We start from the raw sequence: 23,274 nt of genomic DNA on the forward strand, positions 1-23,274 counted from the left end.
CAACGGGTGTACGGATGTACGGGTGTACGGATGGAGGAGCTAGGACTCGGGACTGCATGAACTAAACAACCATGGGAAGAGGCAGAAGATGGAGCTGGAAGAGGCGGCGGCGGCGGCGAAGGGTTTGCTGGGACCCGTCAATGATGGTACGGCACACCTCGCAAGATCGTCCAAGCGCGGTACAGCTGCTCCAGGAGCACCACGAGCGCCACCTGCCAGTCGGGGTTCGGCCGTGGCACAGACATACAGATCACGAGACGGTACGGTACTACGGTACGGTGCCGTGGTGCACGTGATACCACAAAAGGTACATGTGTGGTATGAAGACGCGACGTGGGGAGGGCACTGACACAAGGTCGCAGCACCTCCCTTGCTCCGTTCACGCATCAACTCTCTGGACTCGTACGGCAGCTGATGCTTTGTATGCCGGCAGCTTTGACCCTTTATTACTTGTTGCTGAATGTGATCCCTCGTCCGTCTGAAGCGCACGAAGATGAAGGTTCCAGGGATGTGGCTTCGTTCTTACGTCCAGCCGGCTCCAAAACCACTACCCGGCTTCAAAAGAGTTGGGGGGTTCCCTCCACGTCCCAGCCCGGCTCCACACTGGCCCCGTGACCGAAACTTGCCTGGTGGTTGAGAACCATGGCGGACATTCGCAGCATTCTGTCAGCACGTGCACGTACGGCATCGCTATGTCCGTACGGCCCGCCGATGCAAAACGCCAGGGGCCGCCCTTCGTCGCCAGCGGCTGCGACCAGGTCGGCTAGGTCCTCGCTTCGCAGCTGCCATATCAATCAAACGGGGGGAGGGCGGCCGCCAGGTTGATTCCCACGGGAAATCTGGGTTTACGATGTGGAAGTGGGCGAGCTGGGGTTGATTTGGGTTGATGAAGGATGACCCTAGGGCAGCGACTGGGTGAAGGGAAAGCTGCATTGGGGGAGCTTGTGGAGTACGCAAGTACATTGAAAGTTTTCGAATTGAGTTGTGAGACAGCCATATGGCTGTACAATGCCGTACCTCCTTGCCGCGCTCGTCCAACACTACCACGAAGTCCCTGGGATCCAGGGCCTTGAGTACCCTCTCGCCTTCAGTCTCGCGTTGCACCGCTGGGTCGAGGGAGTTCCGAGGATTGGGTTTGACGGTGATGCTGCTCACGGGGGCGTACCTGTATGGTCAATGACGGTTGCGTGTGTCGCGTGTGGTTTGACAGCGTGAGGGACATACCGTCATCGCGCAAGAGTCGATTCCTACGTACTGCAAGCTGGGGGACAAGCAGCGGTGGGATAAGCTGAAGACCAGTGAACATGTTGTGTGTGAACGTCTGTGTTTCAACTTTGCAAGCTGATATCCCACATCAAGGCAGCTGAAGCTTCTAGCTTCCCAAGCAGCGGTGAAACGGCAGGACCATAATGGCCAGCCCCTACTGAGGTTGTACTGGCCGCAAGACGGCATTTACAAGAGATGTTAGCAAAAGAGTATGCCTCAACCGTAGCATGCCACTCTTGGAACGCGAACAGAAGGACAGCAGGTCATTGAGGCCGCGGAACAACTCAATGGCCACCAGTTTCCTGGAATCCTAACCTTTCGAGCTTTTCAAGCAGCTCCTTTGCAAACAAAGTAGCGCCCTTGCTGTTTTCCTTGGAGACACTTATGATTTTGATGTTCATGACCCGCACGTCCCTTGCCTTTCCAGCTGGTGCTCGGACATCCCGCCCTTGTTTGCGTGCTAGATAGCCACAGAAGGCTTCATGCTGGCTGAGCCCAGACCTGGGTACTCTTCCTGTCTGCCTCAGATAAATGGCCCTGTCCATCGTTGGGCTTGCCTAAGAAACATTACATTTGCCAAGGAGAGTTAGACAGTGGCAAAGAAGGGCAAATAATAATATCTGATGTCTGGTATTTGCCCTGGTGCCAATGAACCAGGTGTCCTGGCGACGCAGGTGTCCGTCTGCTTTATATATGTACAAAATGTCAATGCAGTGAGTCATCTTCCCTTGTATACCATCCGAAAACGACACATCCTGCGACCTCGGCCATTGCTGGCAAGTCGCTTGTGTTCGCCTAAAACAACAGCGCTTATGATAAGCGGGTCACTGACATACACCAGCAGCCTTTCCTTGTTCCCAACGGACTATTCGTGCTCTCAAATGCATACCGACTACTAAATACAAAGGGTAACACAAACACCATGTCCTACCAGCGAACAACGGTCTTCTTCAGCTGAAAAACTCCCGCCCTCTTTCCCCCCGGTCTACCTCCCGACGAATACTTAACTCCCCATGAATATTCAACAACCTGCAACCTGCATACATTGCATCAGTAATTGTCATAATCGTCATCCATATCACCCTGCTGTTGTGGCGCCTGGAAGTAAGCAAATGATGCGCCCAGCGGCGCCATCAACGACCCCAAGCCGGTGCCCGCACGGCCCCCTTGAGCAGCTCCTCCCACCAGGCTCGGCCCTGCAGCTAACTGCCCGCCGCACGACCCCACTATGCTTAGCTGCCCCTGTCCAAACCCCGCATCCTGTCCCCCGCCCACTTCCGCTCCCATGCCTGAGCCGTCACGACCCTGCCCGAAGGCCGCCTGCTGCGCCCCAACATTCTCTGGGCCCCTCACGCCATTAGCCCCGCTTTGCCTCGCAGAAGCTGCGTCTGGCAACGCCAGTCCTGCTGCCGCCGAAGCGGCGTGCGCGGATGAGTCCAGAGGTTGAAGCCTCAGGGGGAAAATGCCGGGCTGCGCCTGCTGTGTCCATTGCCCTTCATCTGTGGACGGTGCTGCCACGGTGGCTTTCGAAGACGCCGGCGCCTCCAGCATCGGCTGGGGCGACGTGTGCTGCGTTTGGACACGTTGAGCCTGCTGGCCTTGGGCGGAGGAAGGTGACGGGGCCCCGACGGAGCTTTTGCTCCCCCCCAGGTTCTTGCCCTTTCGTCCCAATCCGAAGAAGGGCTGCTGCGCTCGAAGTGACGCCACAATAGAGGTCCCAGGAGTGCCGCCGGACGGCCCGCCACTGGAAGCCGCCGGTGGCGGACCTGCTGCGGGTTCTGGCTTGGTGCTTGCTTCTTGCTTAATGGGTGGCTCCTGCCGTTTGGGTGGTTGTACCGAGGGAGCGAATGCAGGTAGGCCTGGAACAGGGGCTTCGCTTGAAGGCGCCTGGACCGTTGGCGGCGGCGGTGGCGATGCGCTGCCGGTCGGCTCCGCGGCATCCGAAGATCCCCCCTCCGGGGCTTCTGCTGCCGCTGCCGCTGCGGCGGCAGCCGCTGCCGCCTTGCCCTTTGATCCCCGCCTCCCGGTCGATTCCTTCTTTGTACCGCGGGATGAGGGGCCCTGGCTTCCTGGCGGCACAGGTGGCTTGGAGCCGCGGCCTCTGGAGGGAGGCCCCGGTGATGTTTCATCGTTGGCCTGACCTGAAGTTGTCGCACCGCCACCGCCACCGCTGCGTCCACGGCCGCGGCCGCCTTCTGGTGAGGTCAGTCCATCAGCTGAGTCGTTGGTCCTGTGTTGAACAGCACGTTGACAACAGCCAGAACAAGCGGAATGTGAATCCATCTGGTATGAAAAGTAGCTTTGAAGTCATTGGCGTACACGCGAGACAGGGCGCAAGGGCAAGGGCGCTACGCAATCCAGCGCAAGTAGGGAGTAGCAAAAAGGGTATCCCACGGACAACGGACAGCAATCATCACACTTTAGAAGGAGCCCTGGAAATCGACAGTCTGCCGTTCCTCGCATAACACAAGTACTCAAATAGTACAGCGTCCAGTACCCTTTCCACACACAAGCTGCTTTCAGGAGATTGCCGTTTCGAAGAAGCTTCGGAGAGGCACACCTGCGGCGCTTATTGGGTTTCGGTGCGGGCTCGCCGTTCTCCGCTTCCACAGCCGGCAGATCAGGTGCTGGCGCCACGAGCTCCGCCAGGAAATCTAGAGTTGTATCAGCCTTTACGGCAGCTTTCCTGCAAGCAGATGGTATGTAGGCCGTGTGTCGTACCGCTGAACGCTACTCGCGCGCCATAATACGAGGGAATACATGCGAACCCAACTTACAAATGACTTGGTGTAAGCGTCTTTGCTTGACGACTCTGAGCTATAGAAATAGCTTGCCGGCACAATTTCTCCAGGAACAGCTCCATCGCGCGCCCTGCATGGAAACGGTGAGATGAGCCGGTTCCTCCATAACCAACTACGGACCGTTAACATGAACGCCGTTTCAACTTGCCAATCAAAATGGGCGTGGCTTGTGATATTTTGCCCACGTCGTCGTCCGTCTGCATCATCTTCTTTATCCGGGTGGCGAGCGGACAAATCTTTCTGGTCTTCATTTTGCTTGCTCGCCACGAGCAGTCAATTGAGGGATCTCGGAAGCCTATACTCGCCGTCAGTATACTCCCGCGTAATAGGACCCTACCAAACCGCCAACCGCCGGCAGCTTGCTCTCCCGCGCACTGAGCTCGACGAAATTAGGCTGGCTGACTTGTGCCGAAACCAATTATGGTACGAGTGCGAGCATCTGGAGCAAGCCGTCAGCGTCGAATGTTTCATGCGACAACGAAGTCGCGGAAATGTTGAGATGTCGGCAGATGTCGCCGGTCCGCAACCCCGCGCTCAAGCCACCCAGAAATAATTTGTTGAACGTATTTGTGCAAAATATCGCTGTTGCGGCTTCTAATGCGCGTGTAGCTAAGCTATCTCATGGTCACGCGGCAGGTTATATAGCTCTACTTCAACGACCTTAGTCCGTGCCGTACGCAACTCCCCTCCTGGAGCTGAAACCAAATGTTTCCTTGGTGCACCATTCCCCGTTTTTATACTGTGTCTATTCATAGGAATATTTTCGGCAGCGGCAGGTGTGCCGCGAGCCAGTTTCGCGTTTCCTGAGTTCGCTTCCGATAGGCGAATATGTTGGCCCGGGCAGCATGCTTCCTAGCATGCCGCGCGGAGCAGGCTCAGCTGCCTCACCAGCTGGTTAGTCAGGTTGCATTTTGGAGTTATATCGGCTTTCCTCATAAGGGCCATTACCAAGTTCTGATTGGCGCTTTCGTTATGGCCAGGTCCGCTGCTTCGCTGCTGCCGCTGTTGCAAAGTCCGCCCCTAAGACGGATTACAAGCTGGTGAGGAGGGTCGGATCGCAAGTATCAACCATTAGCCATTACCTGAGGGCTGCGCTGGTGTCTCCAAGCGTGTACTATCGGTGACGCCCAGTTTAATGTTTTGCAGCCAGTGGCTCCTCTGCAGCTGAGCGGTACATCAGGGGCTATAGCCACGCTGGCTTGGCAGGTAGCAGCAAAGGAAAACATTCTCACCAAAGTGCAGGATGAGCTATACCAGGTGCGCGTGCAGACTTTCCGTCTACCGTTCAGATGCATTGGAAAATTGCCTGGACACCGACGGGGGAGTGCTGCTTGCTAAGAAGCCCGATGTCGCTGCCGCAGCTGGTGGAGGTCTTCAAGACTTATCCGGAGATCCGGCGCCTGGCTACAGACCCTTTTTTGCCTTCGGCCTTTCGCCAAAAAGTCGTGCGTGACATGTTTGCGACGAAGGAGGTCTCGGAGGTCACCAAGCGCTTGATGGGTGGGTGATGATAGCGCCACAAAGGAATTATACCAAATTAACATAGACGAAATGCACGGGGTAATGAAAAGGTTGTGGCACTGGCTATATCCTTGCACGTCGCACGTCTGTGTGCCCCCAAACCAGTTTCGTTGGCCTCCAAACCCCGCCATGGTCATCTCGTGCTTCCCGCATGACCCATAATACGTTGCGAGCCCCACGATTTGACAAGCGCGGCCATGGGCAGCTGCATGCTGTGGTCGAAGAAAGTTTACTGAAGTGGATTTTATTTTTGCCTCTGTCGCATCCTGCACGACACGTCCTTCTGATTTTGCCCACAACAGAGGCGCTGGCGGAGGAGAACAGCCTTAGCGCCATTGTGCAGGTCACTCTGGCATATGAAGAGCTGATGCTGGCGCACAAGAAGGAGGTGCACTGCACGGTCGTCACTGCGCAGGTGGGTCAGCTTGACGGCTTGATGCTGTCGATGCAAGGGGCAGTCTGGTGGACACATGGATTGGTGGCTTTTCGTCCGAGAGTCTCACAATAAGCAGAAATGTCATGTTGGGCTATGTGATCCTTTTTACGCGCCCTGGCCACCTCCGACCAGCTCAAGGTCGCAGGCCGCGACAAGTAAGGGTTCGGTTCAGGTGTTTCGCATTGAAGCGCATTCGCATTGAAGCGCATTCAAGAGCAGTAGCTAGGGAGCAGCCTGACGGACGTGGGGGCAGCGACGAGCGCCTCCCAAGGCGGTAATGCAGCCGGAACTAATCCTTGGCTTCCTTCATGCTGGGCTGTTTCTGTGGCGGCGGCAGCAGCGGCGTCTGGAGGAGGGGTAATGGTAGTTTGGGACTCACGGCAGTGCCCTGGCGTCAAGCCCTAGAAAGTACCCCAGACTGTACATGGCGAACGGTACGAGTATTTTTTTACCAAGGGAGGAGCATCACCAGCAGCCGTACCTCATCTTCAATCAGCAGCAGCAGGTCAGCAAGCAGCTGTTGTTGTAGCAAGGGAACGCTGGTGGCTCTGGTGGCACATGGGGAGCTTGCCACAGTCACGGGCAGCGGAGCTGTGTCTGCTGATAGCGCCGCTTTGGGTTCTTCCCTGATGGTCTACCTGCGTAATGGCCCAGACCTAATGTCTCGCATATGTATGTAAGGGTTGTCGAGTGCCCGCACTCGTAAATTGGAGGGAAGCACAGGATCATTGGGATCAAGACTACAAATGGTGGTGTGGCAGAATCCTTTTTTATGTATGGTGGATCAAGGCTCGTCCGTCATCCTGCCGTCGCACTGCCTGTTCTGTATTTGTGGCATTCTTTTCGCCCAAGTTTGTTGCATTGGGTCGTGGACAGCATGCAGTTCCTAGAGTTGGGAACCAGTTACGTATCTTTCTTCAACACGGGTGGTAGCTTCAAGGCAGCTCAAGTGACGCACCTTTAGCTGACGTGTCCACTCCATTCAGTGGTCTCGGAGCACGGCAGCGTGGCGAACTTTTGGACCGTTTGCTTTCTAGTATTCAGTTGGGGAGAGGTTGAGTAGCACGTCTTGAGCGCGCGTGCGCCTCAGCGCGCAGTGAAGCATGGTCCCAGCCGTCGCCTGCCAGCTGAGGCTCCATTGCCGCTTCATCTGAGCGCATGTCGCTGAAGAAGCTTTGGCGGACAATTGCAGCTCATGGTGCAACTCCCTGGTGGTGGACGTCGCCTTTGCACACGCATCCAATGAGCCTGGCCGCCTGACCCTGATATAAGCTGCTGGTGCCCTATTCCCACTGCGCTGGCATGCGCCTGCTTAACCTGCTTAAACCAGACTCGTCAATTATTTCGATTTGTCCCCGCACTCCCGCAGCCTCTGGACGACGCCGAGCGTGCGGTGTTCACCAAGCAAGCCCAGGCCTTTGTTGAGCCCGGCTTCAAGTTGGTCATGAAAGAGAAGGTAAGACGCGGTGGTTTTGAGCGCGTGGGGATGTAACGGAGGGGGACGCAGATTCTGCGTGGTGAGGAACTGTAAGAGTGGTTGGCGTGTGAATGACGGTGCGTGCAACGCACTATAAGCCGCTTGTGCCATTGCGCTAGCGGATGTTCCTGGGCGGACGGCAGAGTCGCCCTAATGCTTGGGAATTGGCGCCTAGCGCACAGGAACTCGCCTGCAGTACGCTGTTGCGGGTGTTCCCGGGCGCCTTCTTAACACGCAGGGCAGTCGTCCACAGCCAGATTCAGCTGACAGCGTCCAGGCAGAGGTATCTAGGGATTGGGGGGGGGCACGTGAGGCAACAGCAGCAGCGGGAGGCATTTTGTGGGGAAATGAGGCAACCGACGGACTACCACACTAGATGCTGTGGGGCTGTAGCATCAACCCCAAGATGCAACCGATCTGCACCAAGTTTTTCTCGGAACAGACACTGGTGTTCAAAACCCTAAGACCGGTCTTTGGTTGCGAGCAGCTCCCCGAAGACTGGGCGACTGAGCATACGACTTGTGCAGCTGGTATGCAATGCGCTGAGGGACGGATTTCGCAAGATGAGCGCTGTCCATAATTTCCATTTTATTAAATTAGGAAGCCCAAGGGTTGAAGGGTTGCTTCGGCGCAACCTGAGAGGTTTTGTCGTCAAAACAAGGTGGCGAGTAGCTCCAGAGATACGTGTTGTACAGTATATGGAGTATTTGGCCTACCACCAGCTAGTCCAACAAACGTACTCTCAACGAAGACGAAGCGCGAAACCTAGTTCTAGTTCAAGTCCGTCTCTGGCCAGTGTTTATTCCCCCACAGCTGCGTCTTATGACGCATCGGGGTATGCAGCCAGATTAGCGTTCGTGTTTGATTGTTACTGCTAGCACCTCACCTCGTTATTTCCCCCTTCCTGTCGCACTGGTCCTACATGTTTTGACATATGTGTGTACCGCGTTCGTGAGGCTATTGCACACGAGTTCCGTTGGATTGTCCGCTCCCGCCTTGGCGGACCCGCTTGCTGAATGTTGAAGGGCCGTGAGAGCGCGAATTACCTTCTCATACGGGCTTTTGTTCCACGTATGGGCGTTACAACTTACAGACTTTCAACCTTTACCCAAGCTTGCCCAACTGCTGTGTCGCACTTTCATAGGTGGACCGCAAGCTGCTGGGTGGCTTTGTCCTGGAGTTTGAGGACCGCCTTGTGGACATGAGCAAGGCCAAGAAGCTGGAGGAGTTCAACAACCTCGTCACCAAGCTGGAGAACGACCTCAAGTGATGTCCTTGAGAACCTCACACGCGGCATGGATGTGTGACGTGAAGGAGGCGCACGGAAGGGTTCTTTCAACTTCCTGGCTGCTCTCTCTTTACGCGTCGGCAGGTATCGGATCATTTCCAGGGTTGCGGCTCGGTGGTTGTGCTGCTGCCCAATGCACAGTCCATGAGGAAGCGCGTGCGCTAGTGCATGGAGTGTTTCTTTATCCTTAGCGGAATTAGTTTGGATTTTTGCATCGTCAATGGCGCCTTGCACGGTAACACGGAAGCGTGCGGGTTGCAAGGAGGCGTCAAGATACTGAGGTCGGATTAGCGGTGCAGGTTCACACCTCCGTTGAACCTTCGATGCTTTGCCCGCGCTTTGCCTGTTGCCTTGCTTGGGCGTTGCTGGAATTTGCCATGACATTAAGGCTGCCTGCTCGCATGGCCTCTGTAATGTTTGAAAGGGCATAGCTGAGGAGCCGGCTGGGTTGGTGGTGCTCGCTCCGCCTGTGGCTAACGCGGTGTGCTGTTTTATTCCTAATGCCCGGAAATGCATTCGTTTGGCTTCCGTTGCTTGCTGTCCTGCGTATAGATATGCGCTGGCAGCTGTAAAGGGAGGGTTCCTTCACACCTAATGGAAAGCGCGGCATGCAGCATTTCGGTGAAGAGAGTCCCATTCAATCGATTCTGCAGGAATCTATCGGTGGAAGTTTTGCCCATTTTAGCCGCATGGGCTACCAGTCCGCACTACTCCGTACGTCCGTACTTCGTCCGCAGTGACGAAGGCGTGTGTGACCCGTTAATGCAGCCCATCATCCTCACTCCACGAAGCCTGAGATTGGACAGAAGTACATCGCAGTGGATCCGGCTGGATGGCAATTCTCGCGAGTCCCTCCTCTCCGCGAGTTTCAAACGTTCCGCCGAGCATCTGTTGGACCAGACTTGCTTTACGTTGCAAATGTTTTGGGGCGAACCCCAAAAGAAGGAGAACAAATGTGTGGCCTGACATGCGGGTGTCGAGGACAACTGTGTTTTTCACACACGTTGAGAGCCCACGTAAAAGGAGGGGAGGCTGCACGGTTAAAGCGAATCTGGGTGAGGTGTGGACGTGATATCCGCTGATGTCGCTGAGCACCAAAGGACATGGCCGAGGGATGAAAATCTGATTGTGCAGCTAGGTATATGGTTGCGGGGACCCGGACAGCCGACTTGGGGTACCTGGAATGCCTCTTGTAGACATGCTTGCATACGTACAGGAGTGCCCATACGCACGGAATGCCCCCGTGCCGTTCACCCAGGTGGACTGCACTGCGCTGCCCCCCTGCTCGCTGTGCGAGTAGTATTATTGGCCGCTGGGTTAAAGCCGCTTCGACTCATGTGTTTTGTTATCGGCAGGTGTAAGTAACAGCGATAGGACACGCCGTTACTCAGCGGCATCGTAAGCCGTTGTGAGAATGCTATTTGTTACAGCCGACCCCGAACGGGTCGAGTGCAGCGCCCCAAGGAACGCCTCCCGCACAACACTGTGGGCCTTATTCACAAAGAACTTGGCCAGACCGTACTAACTTCACTGGACACAAAACCTCAGTTGTTGTTGTTACATGGTCGTGGGTGCGTTCCCCGTACCTGCAAAGCACCCAAATACGAGCCGAGGGCTCAAGGGCTGCCAGATCGCCTATAAGCACCATCCTACCTCGCACTTCAAACGAAACGAGTGATAAAGGAGACTATCGACCAAAGGGAACGATAGAGTTGCGGTGGGGACCATATACGTTCCAGCATCCTTGCCAGGCGTTCAGGTTCCCACTTCATAGCGTCCTTCATGTGCTCGAAGCGTGGGAAATCCATATCAGATCTGATTTTGTCGTACACCGGAGAGTCCAGCAAGATGTGCTTCTCATCCTCGATATGACTATCAGTGCCGCAGCAAGGACATACTCTAGGTATATAAAGCCGTCCCTTACGCGCTCCGTTAGCCGCCAATGCCCAACAGCAAAGCCTAAACTGCATAAGCTTGCGATTCGCTGAACGCGGGATAAACATTGTGACATGCGGGAGCACCTCCTTCCTGCCCGCTTGTTCGGCCGCCAGACCCATCCAATGCTTATACTTCGCCATGTGAATTCCTGGTTGCTTGCCGTCTGACGGGTACACGTCTGGCTGACATCTAAACGCGTATGCTTCCAACCACTCACTAATCGGTCCTCGAACTCCCAAACCACACCTTCACACTATTCATCAGCCACTCCACTCGTTCGTCTACCTCGTGTAGCCCTTGCGGGGCCTCTTTCCATACGTCGTGCCCATATAAACATAGAAAACGGAGGAGTAGTGTCCCCCATCCGGCCCTTCGGGGTTGGAGAGGGACTCTGCGACCTCCTGTCGCAAAACTTGGTGTGCCACAGACCCACGCTGTAAACGGACATGATTCCAAAACCTCACAACCTGCTTGAAAACGTGGTAGTGTTGGGGTAGCTGCGACAGCTCTGCAAACAGGAGGCGGTGTGTTGGTCTGGCAGCTCCTACAATTTGTCGCACGAAAGATATCTGAAGCTGCACCGCTCTGTCCTTTAGGCATGCCTCGAAGGGCCCCTCCGCAAGGTTACTCGCATCACTCCGCCTCCTGAGCCTGTCCAAGACCTCAGCTAGCATAAACGGCCCCCACGCTTGACAACCATACAACAGTATTGCTCGTACCTGGGTATCGAAACACCTCATCCTCACATCTGGTGCGAACAACTTTAGCTTATCTAATTTTGCACTCAACGCGAACATAGCTGCCCTAGCTGTGTCATACAACTGCTGCCCTATGCATAGGAAAGGCAGGGAAGCCATCAAGGGCTAGCCTCAAAGGGCTTTTTTGGGCGAGGCCCCGGGCGCGAAGGTCCTAATGCCATGTGCGCGTTAGCTGCCGCCGCCTGAGTTATCATGAATGGCCAACTTGCGGTGGCTCCTTCAGAACTTGAGGGCGAGGAGATTGAGCTTGGCCAGGCTGTTCAGCCATCTGAAGATCAGGAACGTCAAGGGGAGGTTGTTGACCAGCCGCCGATGGTTATGACGATTCGCGCCACTCAGGCTTTGGGGCATTTGGCTTCTCTGCCTGGCGCTATCTCTGAGTTTTCCAGCTCTCTTCCAACGTTTCAAGCAGATGTGCGTGCCGGATACGCTTCTAATCCTTGTTTTGCTAACCATTCCAATCTCGCTACTCTTACTCAGCGTGATGGGTTCTGGTTTCGTGAGCACGCTTTGGTGATTCCTGATGCGAAAGACCTCCGTCTTTCGATCCTTCGACTTTGCCATGATCATCCCATGGCTGGTCATTTCGGTGTTACTAAAACGTTATTTAGACTTAGTCCGACGCCATTACTGAGACCCCTCCTCTTGAAGGTAAGGTAAAGGAAGACTCCTCCTAATAACGGATAACCCCCGTCTTCACGCCATTTACCAACCCACTAACCTGTGTTGAGATTACCCCTGCGAGCCCGCTGACCTCATTCCCCATTTCCCCGCCTCCATTGGTCTCCCCCACCAAGCTCTCCGCCGCATAAGGCCAGCCAAAAGCAAGCAAAAGGCAACCATTTTTCGAACTCCCACCAAAATCACCCCCCACTTCACCCCTCCGCCCCCAGCCCCAGGCTCTTGGGCCGTATGAAGGCGCGCAGCGGCTCCGCTCTGCCTTGTCGATCGCGACCCAGTCCGTCTCCGGCTGACCAGCCCATGCGAGCCATCAGTCGGGAGCCGATGCCTGAAGAGGGGGAGGAAGCGGGAGGAAAGAAGAGTCATCTGCAAATGGCGGGATGGAGAAGAGTGGCAGGGGAAACGGGATGACAGCACCCCAACCCAACCCAACCCGGGGAAGGGAGGCCCTCTCACGCTCACCCACGCGCTTCGCGTTCTTCGCGAACACGCTCGCCCACCTGTTGGCATTTTACTTGCCGCGCCTCACCTCACCTCACCTCACTCCCCGTCGCCCACCTCGTCTTGCCCAGCGCGATTTTAACAGTATCATTCAATCCCCTCAAGGCCGCATTGGCCCCCCCATCTCTCCCCTTTCCGTGGCCCCTTTTTTCCCTCCACCGCTCCCCTCCACCGCTCCCCAACCACGCCACCCGGCCATTATCTCCTGGGCCCCCTGCCACGCGCCAACGGCTCACCAGTGCCATGACGCTCGAAGGAAGCATACTCGTAGCTGAGGGAGGCAGGGCAGGCCGTTTCCATTCCAGGGCTGTCGCCCACAGGAAGGAACGACTCAGGAGTACCCTGCTGTGGCGACTGTTCGTGCTCCTGCGGGTAGTGCTGCTGCTGGCGCTGCTGCCGGCGCGCCTCCTTGGCTGCCTTTCTAGCGATTGCCTTGGCCTGGGGGTTGTAAGGGTCCTAGGGGGCTTAAGGGTTTTATGATTTAAGAGAGGCGACGAATAGGAAGGGGAACGAAGTTAAACTAGGTGATGCTGGTATCGGGTATCTGATGGCTGAGAGCTCTCGAATTTTCGTCAGGAATACGGGCCTGTTTTCATTACGTTACGTTTCGTTACTCCTGTAAACCCCCACCACAACCCTCTTGCGGCCGGAACACGAGTTCCTTTCGCCGTACAACCCGTACCTGCTGTGCCGTACGACCCAACTCACTGCCCGCCGCCGCCGCACCCGCCGCCGTGTTCAAAACCACCGCTCTCGACAGCGCGGAAAGCCGCTGATTCGCGCCGCCACGGCCACTGGCGCCGTGGCTGCTGCTGCTGCTGCTGCCAGCCACCACCGCCCCACCTGTGCCTGCCCTGCCTTTCCTTTGCGGCTTCACTCGGGCCCGCGGTACAGTTTTCCATTCCCCCTCGTCTGCGACCTGATCAGGCAACTCCTGATCAGGCAGGTCCACTTTCCCGCCCAAATCTGCACCTCCTCCCTCCTCCGCCTCCACGTCCTGCTGCTGCTGCTGCTGCGGCGGCGGCACCTCCAGAGACGCGGTCGTACGGTCACTGTACCGAAATCCTAAGCCGCGGTGGCCTTTACCGTCGTCACCGACACCGGCGGCGGCGACGGAAGGCGACACCGCCGCTGTTGTTCGCCTGTCATGCATCTGTCGATCCTCGGCATCGTAACCGGGACCCAGGCGAAAGTGCGCACGAAAGTACGACACGCCACCAGCTTGTACGACAGGCCGTGGGTCCCCGTCACCACCAACACCAGTGTGGGTGCCAGTGCCCAGCGTCGGCTCTGTAACGGGTACGAACGAGGGGGGCCAAGGAGGGACAATACCGCCGCAAATACCGACTGTAGCGACAGTAGCAGCAGTAGGCTGACGGTTTCCATCCTCCTGCTGCTGCTGCTGCTGCTGGCGGCCTCCTACCTCCCCCTGATCCTCCTGATCCTCAGTTCGGGACCTGAAGCCCAGGCCACCGAATGCCTCCGCCAGCCAGTCACGCTGGGCATCCGTCATACCGAGGCCCCGGTGTGTCTGCAGCTCCTCTTCCTCCTCTTCCTGCTCACTCTCCTCCCCGTCAGGAGGCTCCTCATCGTTCTCCTCATCGTCCTCCTCAGACTCTGAAACAGACCCATCATCGCAGACATTATGGTAATTATCATCGTCATCATTATCGTCATCATTATCATCATCTGCTTCCTCACGCCCAGCTTTCGGTGTCACTACCGGGCGCCGGCGGCGGCGGGTTGTGCCGCCGCCACTGCCGTCGCCGTCGCCGCCACCGCCAGCGCCGTCGTCGTTGTCATCATCATCGTCGTCGTCGTCGTCGTCGTCGTCGTCCTTCTGCTGCTGTTGTCGAAGCAGTTGCTGGTGCTGGTCAGGGTCCTCTTCCCACACACCGCCGCGTACGAACGCCACGGGATGGCTGTAGCTGCCGCCGGTACGACTCTTTTTCCCGCCGCTACCTGTCGCCGCTGGGGTCCTCCCAGCGCCGCCCCGCCGGCGTGTCGCCGCCACTGATGCAGGTGTGACATCCTGAAGCGCCATCCCCGCCGGGCCGACACCGGCACCGGCGGCAGCGCCACGCTGCTGTCGTACGAGCTCAGCCGCCACTATCTTGTCCACCTATTGGCGCGGGGTGTGTGAAGGGGAGAGAGGGGCGAAGGGAAGGGACGGATAGGTGTGAATAAGTACCCCCACAAACAATATCGTACCCCCACAAGGCATAACACAGATAATTGACTTTTTCTCGGTTCGCCTTGGACGCGCAAAAGCGCTGCAAGTATATAGTAGAGGCGCCTTGTAGAATTGATTACGCTGATCTCTTTAGTCAAAGGCGAAAGAGATGTAAGAATCGCAGTCAATTCAGAGCATCTTCGGCAATGTAAAACATGCCTGTCCTACCCAGAACCAAATTTTGTGGCGCATTCTCGAGCGCGATGGTGGGTCGGTGCTCAGTAGCATCGTTGAATTTCTAGACATCTCCCCACTGCCGAACTTTGAACATCCACAGATAGTACCACCCAGTTAAACATGCAAAACTGCCGTACGCTGCCGTACGCCAGCTGCAAAAATGCCGTACACGCATGCGCACGCGACCACACCTTAACGCGGGTCGAATCATCGTGCGCCTTGGTTCGGTCTGTCGGTTGCAGCAGCAAAAACTTGTGCTTGCGAGCGCCCTGTTATTTTGAGAGTGAGAGTAAGAAGAGTTTAAGGAGGTTTAATATTTAATTTTAAGAGACGGGCTCAGGATACTTTCAATGCAGAGCACAGTGAGGCAATAGTGGGGAAGCAAAAGTGTGAGAGTAGAAGGACTCAGAGGACGCACAGAAACAGAAACAGATCGTAGGCTTTGCACATCCCCTACATTGGATATACATACATATATACGTGTGTGTGGAACAGGGGGGTCATATCTTCACCCTGCGGCAGCTACCCTGCGAAACCCTGCCTTCCCCGGTATTTTGGGGCACCCTCATCCAGTCACCCTAGTCAACTTCTCAATGGATCGCCCAGGTTCCGCACCCACCACCGGCATCCAACGGAATCTGCCGGATCGACAGCGGCCCAACTCCGTTCCTGTTCGGCTCGCGGGTTAACTTAATCCCAGGTCACCACCGTCCATCAAGTAGGGGCACTTTACCATCCTCCATCGGAAGGACTTTTGACCCTGATGGGTATCGATCCCGGGATTACCCGGGGGCAAAGGTCGTGCCTTACCAGTAGTGCCTAAATATAGATATATATACACATATACATACATATAGATATACATACATACACCACCCGATCCATGTCGGTTTCAGAAGATGCGCTGCGGTGTGCCGATGCGGTGAGAAATTATTGCCTAAGAGCGCTTTGAGCTTAGTATGTAGGGCAGGGCTCGGGCGGGGTATGGGAGTTGAAGGGGGATAGAGGTTGGAGGTAAGGGAATAGGAGAGAGGGCGCCGCGCGGGCTACTATCCTCCCCCTGCGGTATTCTGGAGGGTCTAGGAGCTGTGTGTCGCGGCTACGTTGTCCCGCTTGTGGTCTCGCCGGTCTGTGCCGGGCACCTGCAGTGGTGGCACCTCGGGCTTGTGCGTGGTCTCTTTCCTTTGGTTTGGTTACTTCTCGCCTGGACCAGCCCAGGAAGGGACAGGTAGAGGAGGTCAGTTGTCGTTAGGTGGTTGAAAGACGTCTTGTGGTTCGAGCTCTCTACGCCTTTCTTTCTTGGAGGTTTTTCTTTTGGGGGTTGTTACGTGTAGCAAGAGCCCTCCCCTGCCTGGGCTACCCTAGCCGTCTTATTTCGTTGTTCGGGTTTTTCTTCCCTGTGTTGGTGGTGGTGTTTTGGGGGGTTGTTTCAGAGAGCCTTTGACTTTGCCCTAGCTGAGACTTGTGGACTCGCTCTAGCGGGACCTGAGAGCCCTTCGTGGTGTATTCGCTGCAGCGCCATCCCCGGATGGAGGGGCAGCGGAGTGGCTGCGTAGAGTGTTGGCAGTCTGAGTCGGGGTCGGGAGCACACAAGACTAACCGACTTGTGCTGTGTGCTCCCGACCCTTGCGCTGTGTTTCGGCTTCGGCCCCCGGCTCTCGCGGCCCACAATGTAATCTAAGTCATACATACATACATATACACACATACACATACACACATACATACATATATACATGCATACACATAAAGATCATCTCTTGCAGCAAAAGGGATCTCGGTGTTGTACGGACCTGTACGGAATGCTTAAGGCCGTACACACCAGCCAGCGACTGCGCCACGGCCATGCCGTGCTTCCCCATAGGATCCAAAGCCAGGACGTCGCCCTCGCCGGAGACGAAATCCGCAATTTGCTCGGCCACTCGTACGACATCAAAGCCTCGTACGGCCTCCCGCGCCGCGCGTTTGGCCTGCTCAGCGAAAGGAACGGCCGGCGCCGCCGCGGTGTTGAGTTAGGTCCAGGGGGCCCAACGAGTTATTTCATTTTATTTTTTAATTCCGATTAATAAAAATAAATTCCGAGAGCTCGACCACCACTTTGAGGAAAACCGTTAAGAGGTTAGGGCAGCCTGGGGGTTTGCCTCGGCCGACGAATGCTGACACATTTACATCTACTTTGCTTTGAGGGAGGAGCAGTAGCGTTCCAGAATCCCCCCAGGACACGACAGGGCAGGACAGAGGACACCGAGCACAACCAGCCATCATCAGCCCTGCCTGCCTGCATTTTCTCTTTCTTCAGCTTCTTCTTCTCGCCCGGGCGCAGCAGTCCGCCAAGCGCCCCCTTCACGGCGCTCCTCTGTCTCCCCTCCTGCTGCTGCTGCTGCTGCTGCGGAAACTCCCGCTGTTGATGTTGGCGTTGCTGCTGCTGGTACTGCTGTTGGCGATTACGTAAAGAACGAGTGGGCGCAGAGGGCGTGGCGCCCCCTGTACGGCACATGGGAAATACCGACCAACCACCCCCGGACATGTTGGCTTTGTGGCGTTTTCAAGGACAAGGATAAAAATATCCAGCACAGCAAAAAAAACATGTGTGAAGATTTTGACATCGCAGGAGTTGGAGAACAAAGTACGTGTCATTTGTGCATTCGTAGACACCGTGCCGTACCGTATACGAAAAAAACCGGCATCAGAAATCGGGCCGCCACCGTTCTTCCTTCCCCCTTCCTGGTCAACGAACCTACCGCTCGCAGCCGAGGCCATAAGAGCAAAAGCTGATGCCGCCGTCGCGGCTCGCACCTCCTCCCGAGTCTTTATGAAGAAGGGAAATCGGGTTATCTGAGCGGTGGGATAAGCCTCCGCGGCCGCGAGCCCCACACCTCCCAGCTCCTCTTCGACCTCCTCCCTTCCTGCCGACGGTCCACCAGCGTCCGCTGCCTCAGCTGCCGTCGCCTCGCCTGACTCTTTCGCTTCGGCGCCGCCGGCCCGCTTCCCTACGTTATCGCCGCCGCCACCTCCGCCGCCGCCGCTGGCCTGTTCTTCATGGCCCTGTTTCAGCTGCCGTTGCCGCTGTTGCCGCCCCCGGTCAGCCCCCGGTGACGTGCCGGTCCCAACCTCCACCGCCGCCGCCGCGTCCACCACCGCCATCTCCTCCTTGCCATTATTGTCGTACAAGTACTCGTAATAGTAAGGCATGGTACCGGTGCGGTGAGGCTCTTGCCCGCGGCCACCGGCGGTGCTGCCGTGACGGTTACGGTGGTTAGGGTGGTTGTCGTGGCGTCCTAGCCCGAGCCGCCGACCGTACGGCAGACCTTCGCACTCTTCCTCATCATCCTCATCGTCATTGCCTTCACTTCGTCGGACATCTTCGTCGCTGTCGCCGCCGACACCGCTCGCTAGCAGAACTGCACGGTAAACATCGATTGTGGTGGTTGCGGTAGTTGTAGTGGTGGTGGTGAACATGGCATTTGCGGTAATCATGGTGGTGGCGGGAAATGCATTGCTACTTTTTAAGATGGAGGTTGTGATGGTACGACACCTCGGTTGCAACAACTGTTATGTGTGTACTGTCGGGATATCGACTGGTGATCTGAAGAGACATCGTACGATAGAAGTTGTTACGGCCTCCTAAGCAACGAGTGTTTATACTCGGGAGGGAGCCCAGGTTGGATATCCATCATTCACTCACTCACAATTAAGAAATAATCTAGAAGCACATGTTTCTAATACTCCTTATTTAGAAAAGAGCCCAGACCTAGGCGGAGCGAATCCGTCCTGTAACCTGTCGGCCCACACCGATATTACACGCTAACATTGCTTTTGTTGTTTTGTTGATGTCTGGAAGTTCCAGTTGAATAGGACAGTACTGAGCTGACACAGGTTCAAAACGCACATCCAACACTCGTACAGCCATGTCGTACAGATCCATCCTAGGAGTCTCACGGTCTCACAAAGACCCACAAGAATATCACGAACACGTCGTACAAGATCACATTGTACGGCACACGCATACCTTCGTACAGGTTGCCCTGGCCGCCGCCTTCTTCCTCACCCTCCGACTCGTCCAGATCTCGACCCGCAAAGCCGATCAGCAGCCTGCGAAGCATCGCAGCGTCATCTCGCACCTCCTCGTCTTCTTCCTCCTCTTCCTCCTCTTCGTCTTCTTCTTCTTCTTCTTCTTCTTCTTCTTCTTCTTCTTCTTCTCCTCCTTCGTCCTCATCTTCCTCCTCCTCCCCTCTCAGCTCATCCTCTCCGTTGTCCAGTCCTTCCACAGCCCTCCTGACCACTTTGTCCCCCTCCCCTTCCCCCTCCTCCTCCTCCTCCGCGCCACCATCCTCGTCGCCGTCATCACCATCACTGCCGCCTGCATGTATCCCAGCAAGAGCTCGCCGTCGGCCTAAACCCACCTGCACATGGCACATGGCACAGCACGCATGGCATGACTTGCGGTTTGCGTGTCCTAATACATATATATATGTGTGTGTGTATATATGTGTGTATATATGTGTATATATATATGTATATATATGTGTATATATATACTTATATATACTTATATATACTATATATAGTAGTAGTATATGATGTGTGAAACAGGGGGGTGTATCTTCGCCCGTGGCAGCTACCCTGCGAAACCCTGCCTTCCCCGGTATTTCGGGGCACCCTCATCCAGTCACCCTAGTCAACTTCTCAGTGGATCGCTCAGGTTCCGCACCCACCACCAGCATCCAACGGAATCTGCCGGGTCGACAGCGGCGCAACTCCATTCCTGGTCGGCTCGCAGGTTAACTTTATCCCAGGTCACCACCGTCCATCAACTAGGGGCGCAATGCCTTCCACCATCGGAAGGACTTTTGACCCTAAGGGGTATCGATCCCGGGATCTCCCGGGGGCAATGGTCGCGCCTTACCAGTGGTGCCAAACCCTAGTATAATAATAATATATACTACTAGTACTAGTATATATAAATATATATATTTATATACATACTTGTCTCATAATCTCCTACACCTAGGGTTCGCACGGCAAAAACTGCAGCTGGATCCAGAAAAAACGGATTGGAGGATGACACAGCAAAATGGACCAGGGTGGCGGGTAGGCGGGGTGGGCAAGAAAACGACTTGAATGCGAACTGTAATTCCAAACTAAAGTTCAGTGCAAATGGATGTGGTGCTAGAAGCTTTGGAGCGAAAAAGCGCCCATTGGCCCATGGGAACTTTGACCCACGGGAACTTTGACCCACGGGTCACATCAAGCCTTAGCTATGAGCCAGCCGTCGAACACGCCTTGGAACCAATAGATCAAATGCAATGCGAACCAAACGAGCAAGCAATGAATGATGTACGGCCTTGTTGCCGTACATGGAAAGAAGGACGTACGACAGGATTGCATATGCCGTACCGGCACTCGGAACTCCGCTGCGGAGGATTCCTCAAAGTCTCTCGGACCACCGACGGGAAAGCCCAAACTCCAGGGGGGGTGCCGACCTGGCCCGTGGGCGGAGGTGGCGGCGGCGACGGGGACAGCGGCGGGACGCCTGCGCCCTGCGCTACTGCTACAAGCCTTGCTACCGGCGCCGCTCCGCTTGCTACTGCCGATATCGGCGGCGCCCAGTACATTTTCCAGGTAGTCCTGCAAATCCTCTTCCAGCACGTCGCTGCTGCAGCCGTCGCCGCCATCACCGTCGTCGTCACCGTCGCTGTCTGCATCAGCGCGCCGGGGGGCCCGCAGCCGCGGTTGATGTTGGGACAGAGACCGCCACGGTTTCTGATGCGGCGACTTGCCGCGAGCGCCGTGGGACCGGCTGAGGCCGTGATTGGTGATCCGCACGCCGCCTATTTGCACATAGGCGGTTTCGAACCCCTAATTATGAGGAGCAGGTGGCGATAGGGAGGAGCGAGGAGAGGGTTCGTTGCGCAAGTGGAAGTTCAACAGTGAAAAAGGTGGATGGACAACCAGTATCCCGTTGAGTTATAGTGTAGTCTTTTGAGGTATTCAAGGATGGACGATTGGATTTCCCCTTGGGACTTAGGGTTCAAGAGTGTCAAATGTGAGCGTTAGCATTTGCGAAGCTTGAGCTGAGAGGTCCTCAACGGGACGAACCTCCTCTGCCATTGCAAGGAACTCCTGCGAATCGCCAACCACAAAAGCTGTATGCTTCTTTTTCCGCCTCCCCATTCTAGTAGTCCTTGAATTTAAAGGGAGAAGTGCGCTACCAGGGCTCTCAACCCTTAAAGCCAGACGGATAAGCGTTAGGGAGTCGATAGGGGAGACGATAATAGCATACTACCTTACAAGTTTTCACAACGAAATGTGAACGCTCTGGCCTTTCTGAAGTTGATAGTTGTTGACAGTTTTTCAGCCCGTGCTCCGAAACCTTGAGCTGGTCTAAATGGATCTATACATGCAGCGTTTTTTCGGCGATCATATGGAAGTGCGATTAAGTTATGATGCACCCTGATATTTGTGGGAAGGTTGAAGGTCCACTTGACAGGCAATCCTTGTGGAAACAGGACGTGGACAAAGAAAAACATGACATGTATAAGTATGGATCCACGACATGTGGTTGATGCAGGGGTATCTTGTGCGGCCTGCTGCAAGGTTGCACCGGGCAAGCTGCTGCGCTGCGGGGCCTGCAACAGTGCATGGTACTGTAACCAGGAATGCCAGCGAAAGCACTTTGAGGAGCACAAAGCATTGTGCCGCGCATTGTGGCTATTCCATTCCTAGCAGGTGGGTCTAGTATGCGTTTCTTGCCGAAGCCCCCGCTCGGCAACGTAAGAGTGCCCAAACTAAAGCGGAATCCCTGGAATCACCTCAATGTGTACAAGTATGTTTGGTTGACCTCCTGGCCGTAACTGCTGGCAATGTTGCTTGCGTGTCGAGCTTGCGACGTCGAAGTTTAACTTGTCCGTAACTTAAGTTTTCAAGGGCCCTCGCGTAAAAGTTGTTGTAACACCACTGCGTCCGTTTGCAGAAGGACTTGCCTTTGGTATCCTGGCCGCGCACTGCACACGAGTTCTATATGCAGGTAGTCGGTTACGTATTGTGTTGAGAGGATCACCATGCCTGTGGTCTGCGCAAGATCCTAAAAATCCTACAGGAGTACCTAGTGCACAACCTTGCACGCATTCTGGGACGTCTACGTATCTCGACATGACCGTCAGAAGTCTTCGAAGTCCCCGGCGGCTCCCGTAAGCCGCAAAGGGCAAGCCGCAAAACGCACGAACCACTATCACAACCTGTTATGCCCTATATGCAACATTATTTTCCTTCCAATATGATCATAACTCCAGACCAGGTGCCTCATGGATATGTGCCCCCGAGCCGAATCTTATAGTTTGCGTTTTTGATTCACACATGTTCACACTTTTCCACAGCAATCATCGAGGGTTTCTTGCGAAGCAGCTGGCCGCGGTCATTGCGGTTCATTGTAGGGTGATCGCAATGACCACGCCCAGCTGCTGCCGTACGGTGGCGAAACTGGCTTGCCGTGCATAACGTGCACGACGGAAAATGGTAGTGTGCACACCGCAGTCTGAAGGAAAGGCGGCACCAGCATGTGTGCGTATGTGGAAGTGTTATGTGGGTGGGTGGCAGTGGGGATATGGACAGCTTGTTCAGGCAGCCGGACGCACATCAAGGCGTGAGAACCTCCTAGACTGCCTGAGGGGCCGTATAAACTTTCCTTCGCTAGGAACGGTCGTCCCAGATGACGCGGGACAATGTCTACGCCGTAGGAACGCCAATAGCTCTGTTTTCAGGCTTGCAAAAACACCTCTATTCAGTAGGCAACTTTTGCTCCGAGATTGTAAGATATAACGCCATCAGGTCTGGGCAGCGAACCGTGTAGAAGCGGTAATAGTTAGTCGATTTTCGATTATCTCCATACTCCTAACTTGCGAGCTGCATTGCGCCTTACGTTATACAGTTACTTATGCTCGGAGCGTGGTCACCACTTCTTGTTACAAGCAACTAAAGAACGCGTCTTGCAGCCGCCATAGGGAACCAAAGCATGATTCCATAAGTACGACAGACGTAACAAAGCCCAGCGGTTAACGCAGCAAATTACGAAGACTCTTGATCTAACGATAGTTTGATATTGATAAATACCGATTGGTATTGGAGGTTTACAGATATCCTTAGGCGTACCTCTGGTACGGATGACCGTTGGACCGGTAAGCCAAGGGCTGCCTTAGCA

General features: G+C 55.4%; 4 protein-coding genes across 4 annotated transcripts; 1 reads left to right on the forward strand and 3 right to left on the reverse strand.

Annotated features, from left to right (window-relative positions):
* Positions 1-137: 137 nt before the first annotated feature.
* On the reverse strand, positions 138-1,667 carry VOLCADRAFT_59226 (uncharacterized protein; the record flags this gene model as incomplete). Its single annotated transcript, XM_002949524.1, has 4 exons — positions 138-212; positions 603-782; positions 1,018-1,165; positions 1,582-1,667. The coding sequence occupies 4 exons, from the start codon at positions 1,665-1,667 to the stop codon at positions 138-140; spliced, it is 489 nt and encodes a 162-aa protein (XP_002949570.1).
* A 2,158-nt stretch (positions 1,668-3,825) lies between these two features.
* On the reverse strand, positions 3,826-4,285 carry VOLCADRAFT_34298 (uncharacterized protein; the record flags this gene model as incomplete). The annotated part of the gene is made up of 3 exons (XM_002949525.1): positions 3,826-3,952; positions 4,044-4,137; positions 4,201-4,285. Coding segments are annotated over 3 exons (306 nt in total), but the record flags the coding sequence as incomplete, so codon positions are not given.
* A 529-nt stretch (positions 4,286-4,814) lies between these two features.
* Positions 4,815-8,990, forward strand: VOLCADRAFT_109721 (uncharacterized protein). Its single transcript, XM_002949415.1, has 7 exons — positions 4,815-4,961; positions 5,048-5,107; positions 5,214-5,324; positions 5,429-5,567; positions 5,891-6,003; positions 7,394-7,480; positions 8,646-8,990. The coding sequence occupies exons 1-7, from the start codon at positions 4,896-4,898 to the stop codon at positions 8,769-8,771; spliced, it is 702 nt and encodes a 233-aa protein (XP_002949461.1). The 5' UTR covers positions 4,815-4,895; the 3' UTR covers positions 8,772-8,990.
* A 2,714-nt stretch (positions 8,991-11,704) lies between these two features.
* VOLCADRAFT_89953 (uncharacterized protein) lies at positions 11,705-21,188 on the reverse strand (the record flags this gene model as incomplete). Its single annotated transcript, XM_002949526.1, has 14 exons — positions 11,705-11,753; positions 12,365-12,494; positions 12,904-13,105; positions 13,350-13,955; positions 14,091-14,284; positions 14,564-14,789; positions 15,269-15,346; positions 16,871-17,047; positions 17,239-17,511; positions 17,874-18,478; positions 19,087-19,480; positions 20,475-20,560; positions 20,645-20,936; positions 21,177-21,188. The coding sequence occupies 14 exons, from the start codon at positions 21,186-21,188 to the stop codon at positions 11,705-11,707; spliced, it is 3,324 nt and encodes a 1,107-aa protein (XP_002949572.1).
* Between the last annotated feature and the right edge of the window lie 2,086 nt (positions 21,189-23,274).

The sequence above is a fragment of the Volvox carteri genome (genome assembly GCF_000143455.1).
Source record: "Volvox carteri f. nagariensis unplaced genomic scaffold VOLCAscaffold_14, whole genome shotgun sequence".
NCBI lineage: Eukaryota > Viridiplantae > Chlorophyta > Chlorophyceae > Chlamydomonadales > Volvocaceae > Volvox > Volvox carteri.

What these genes read in the sequence shown, in the direction of transcription:
- VOLCADRAFT_109721 (XM_002949415.1), top strand. Translation starts at nt 4,896, where the DNA reads ATGTTGGCCCGGGCAGCATGCTTCCTAGCATGCCGCGCGGAGCAGGCT. An exon ending in CTAAGACGGATTACAAGCTG is followed by an intron (nt 5,108 to 5,213) that starts GTGAGGAGGGTC and finishes AATGTTTTGCAG; the next exon opens with CCAGTGGCTCCTCTGCAGCT. An exon ending in AGTTGGTCATGAAAGAGAAG is followed by an intron (nt 7,481 to 8,645) that starts GTAAGACGCGGT and finishes GCACTTTCATAG; the next exon opens with GTGGACCGCAAGCTGCTGGG.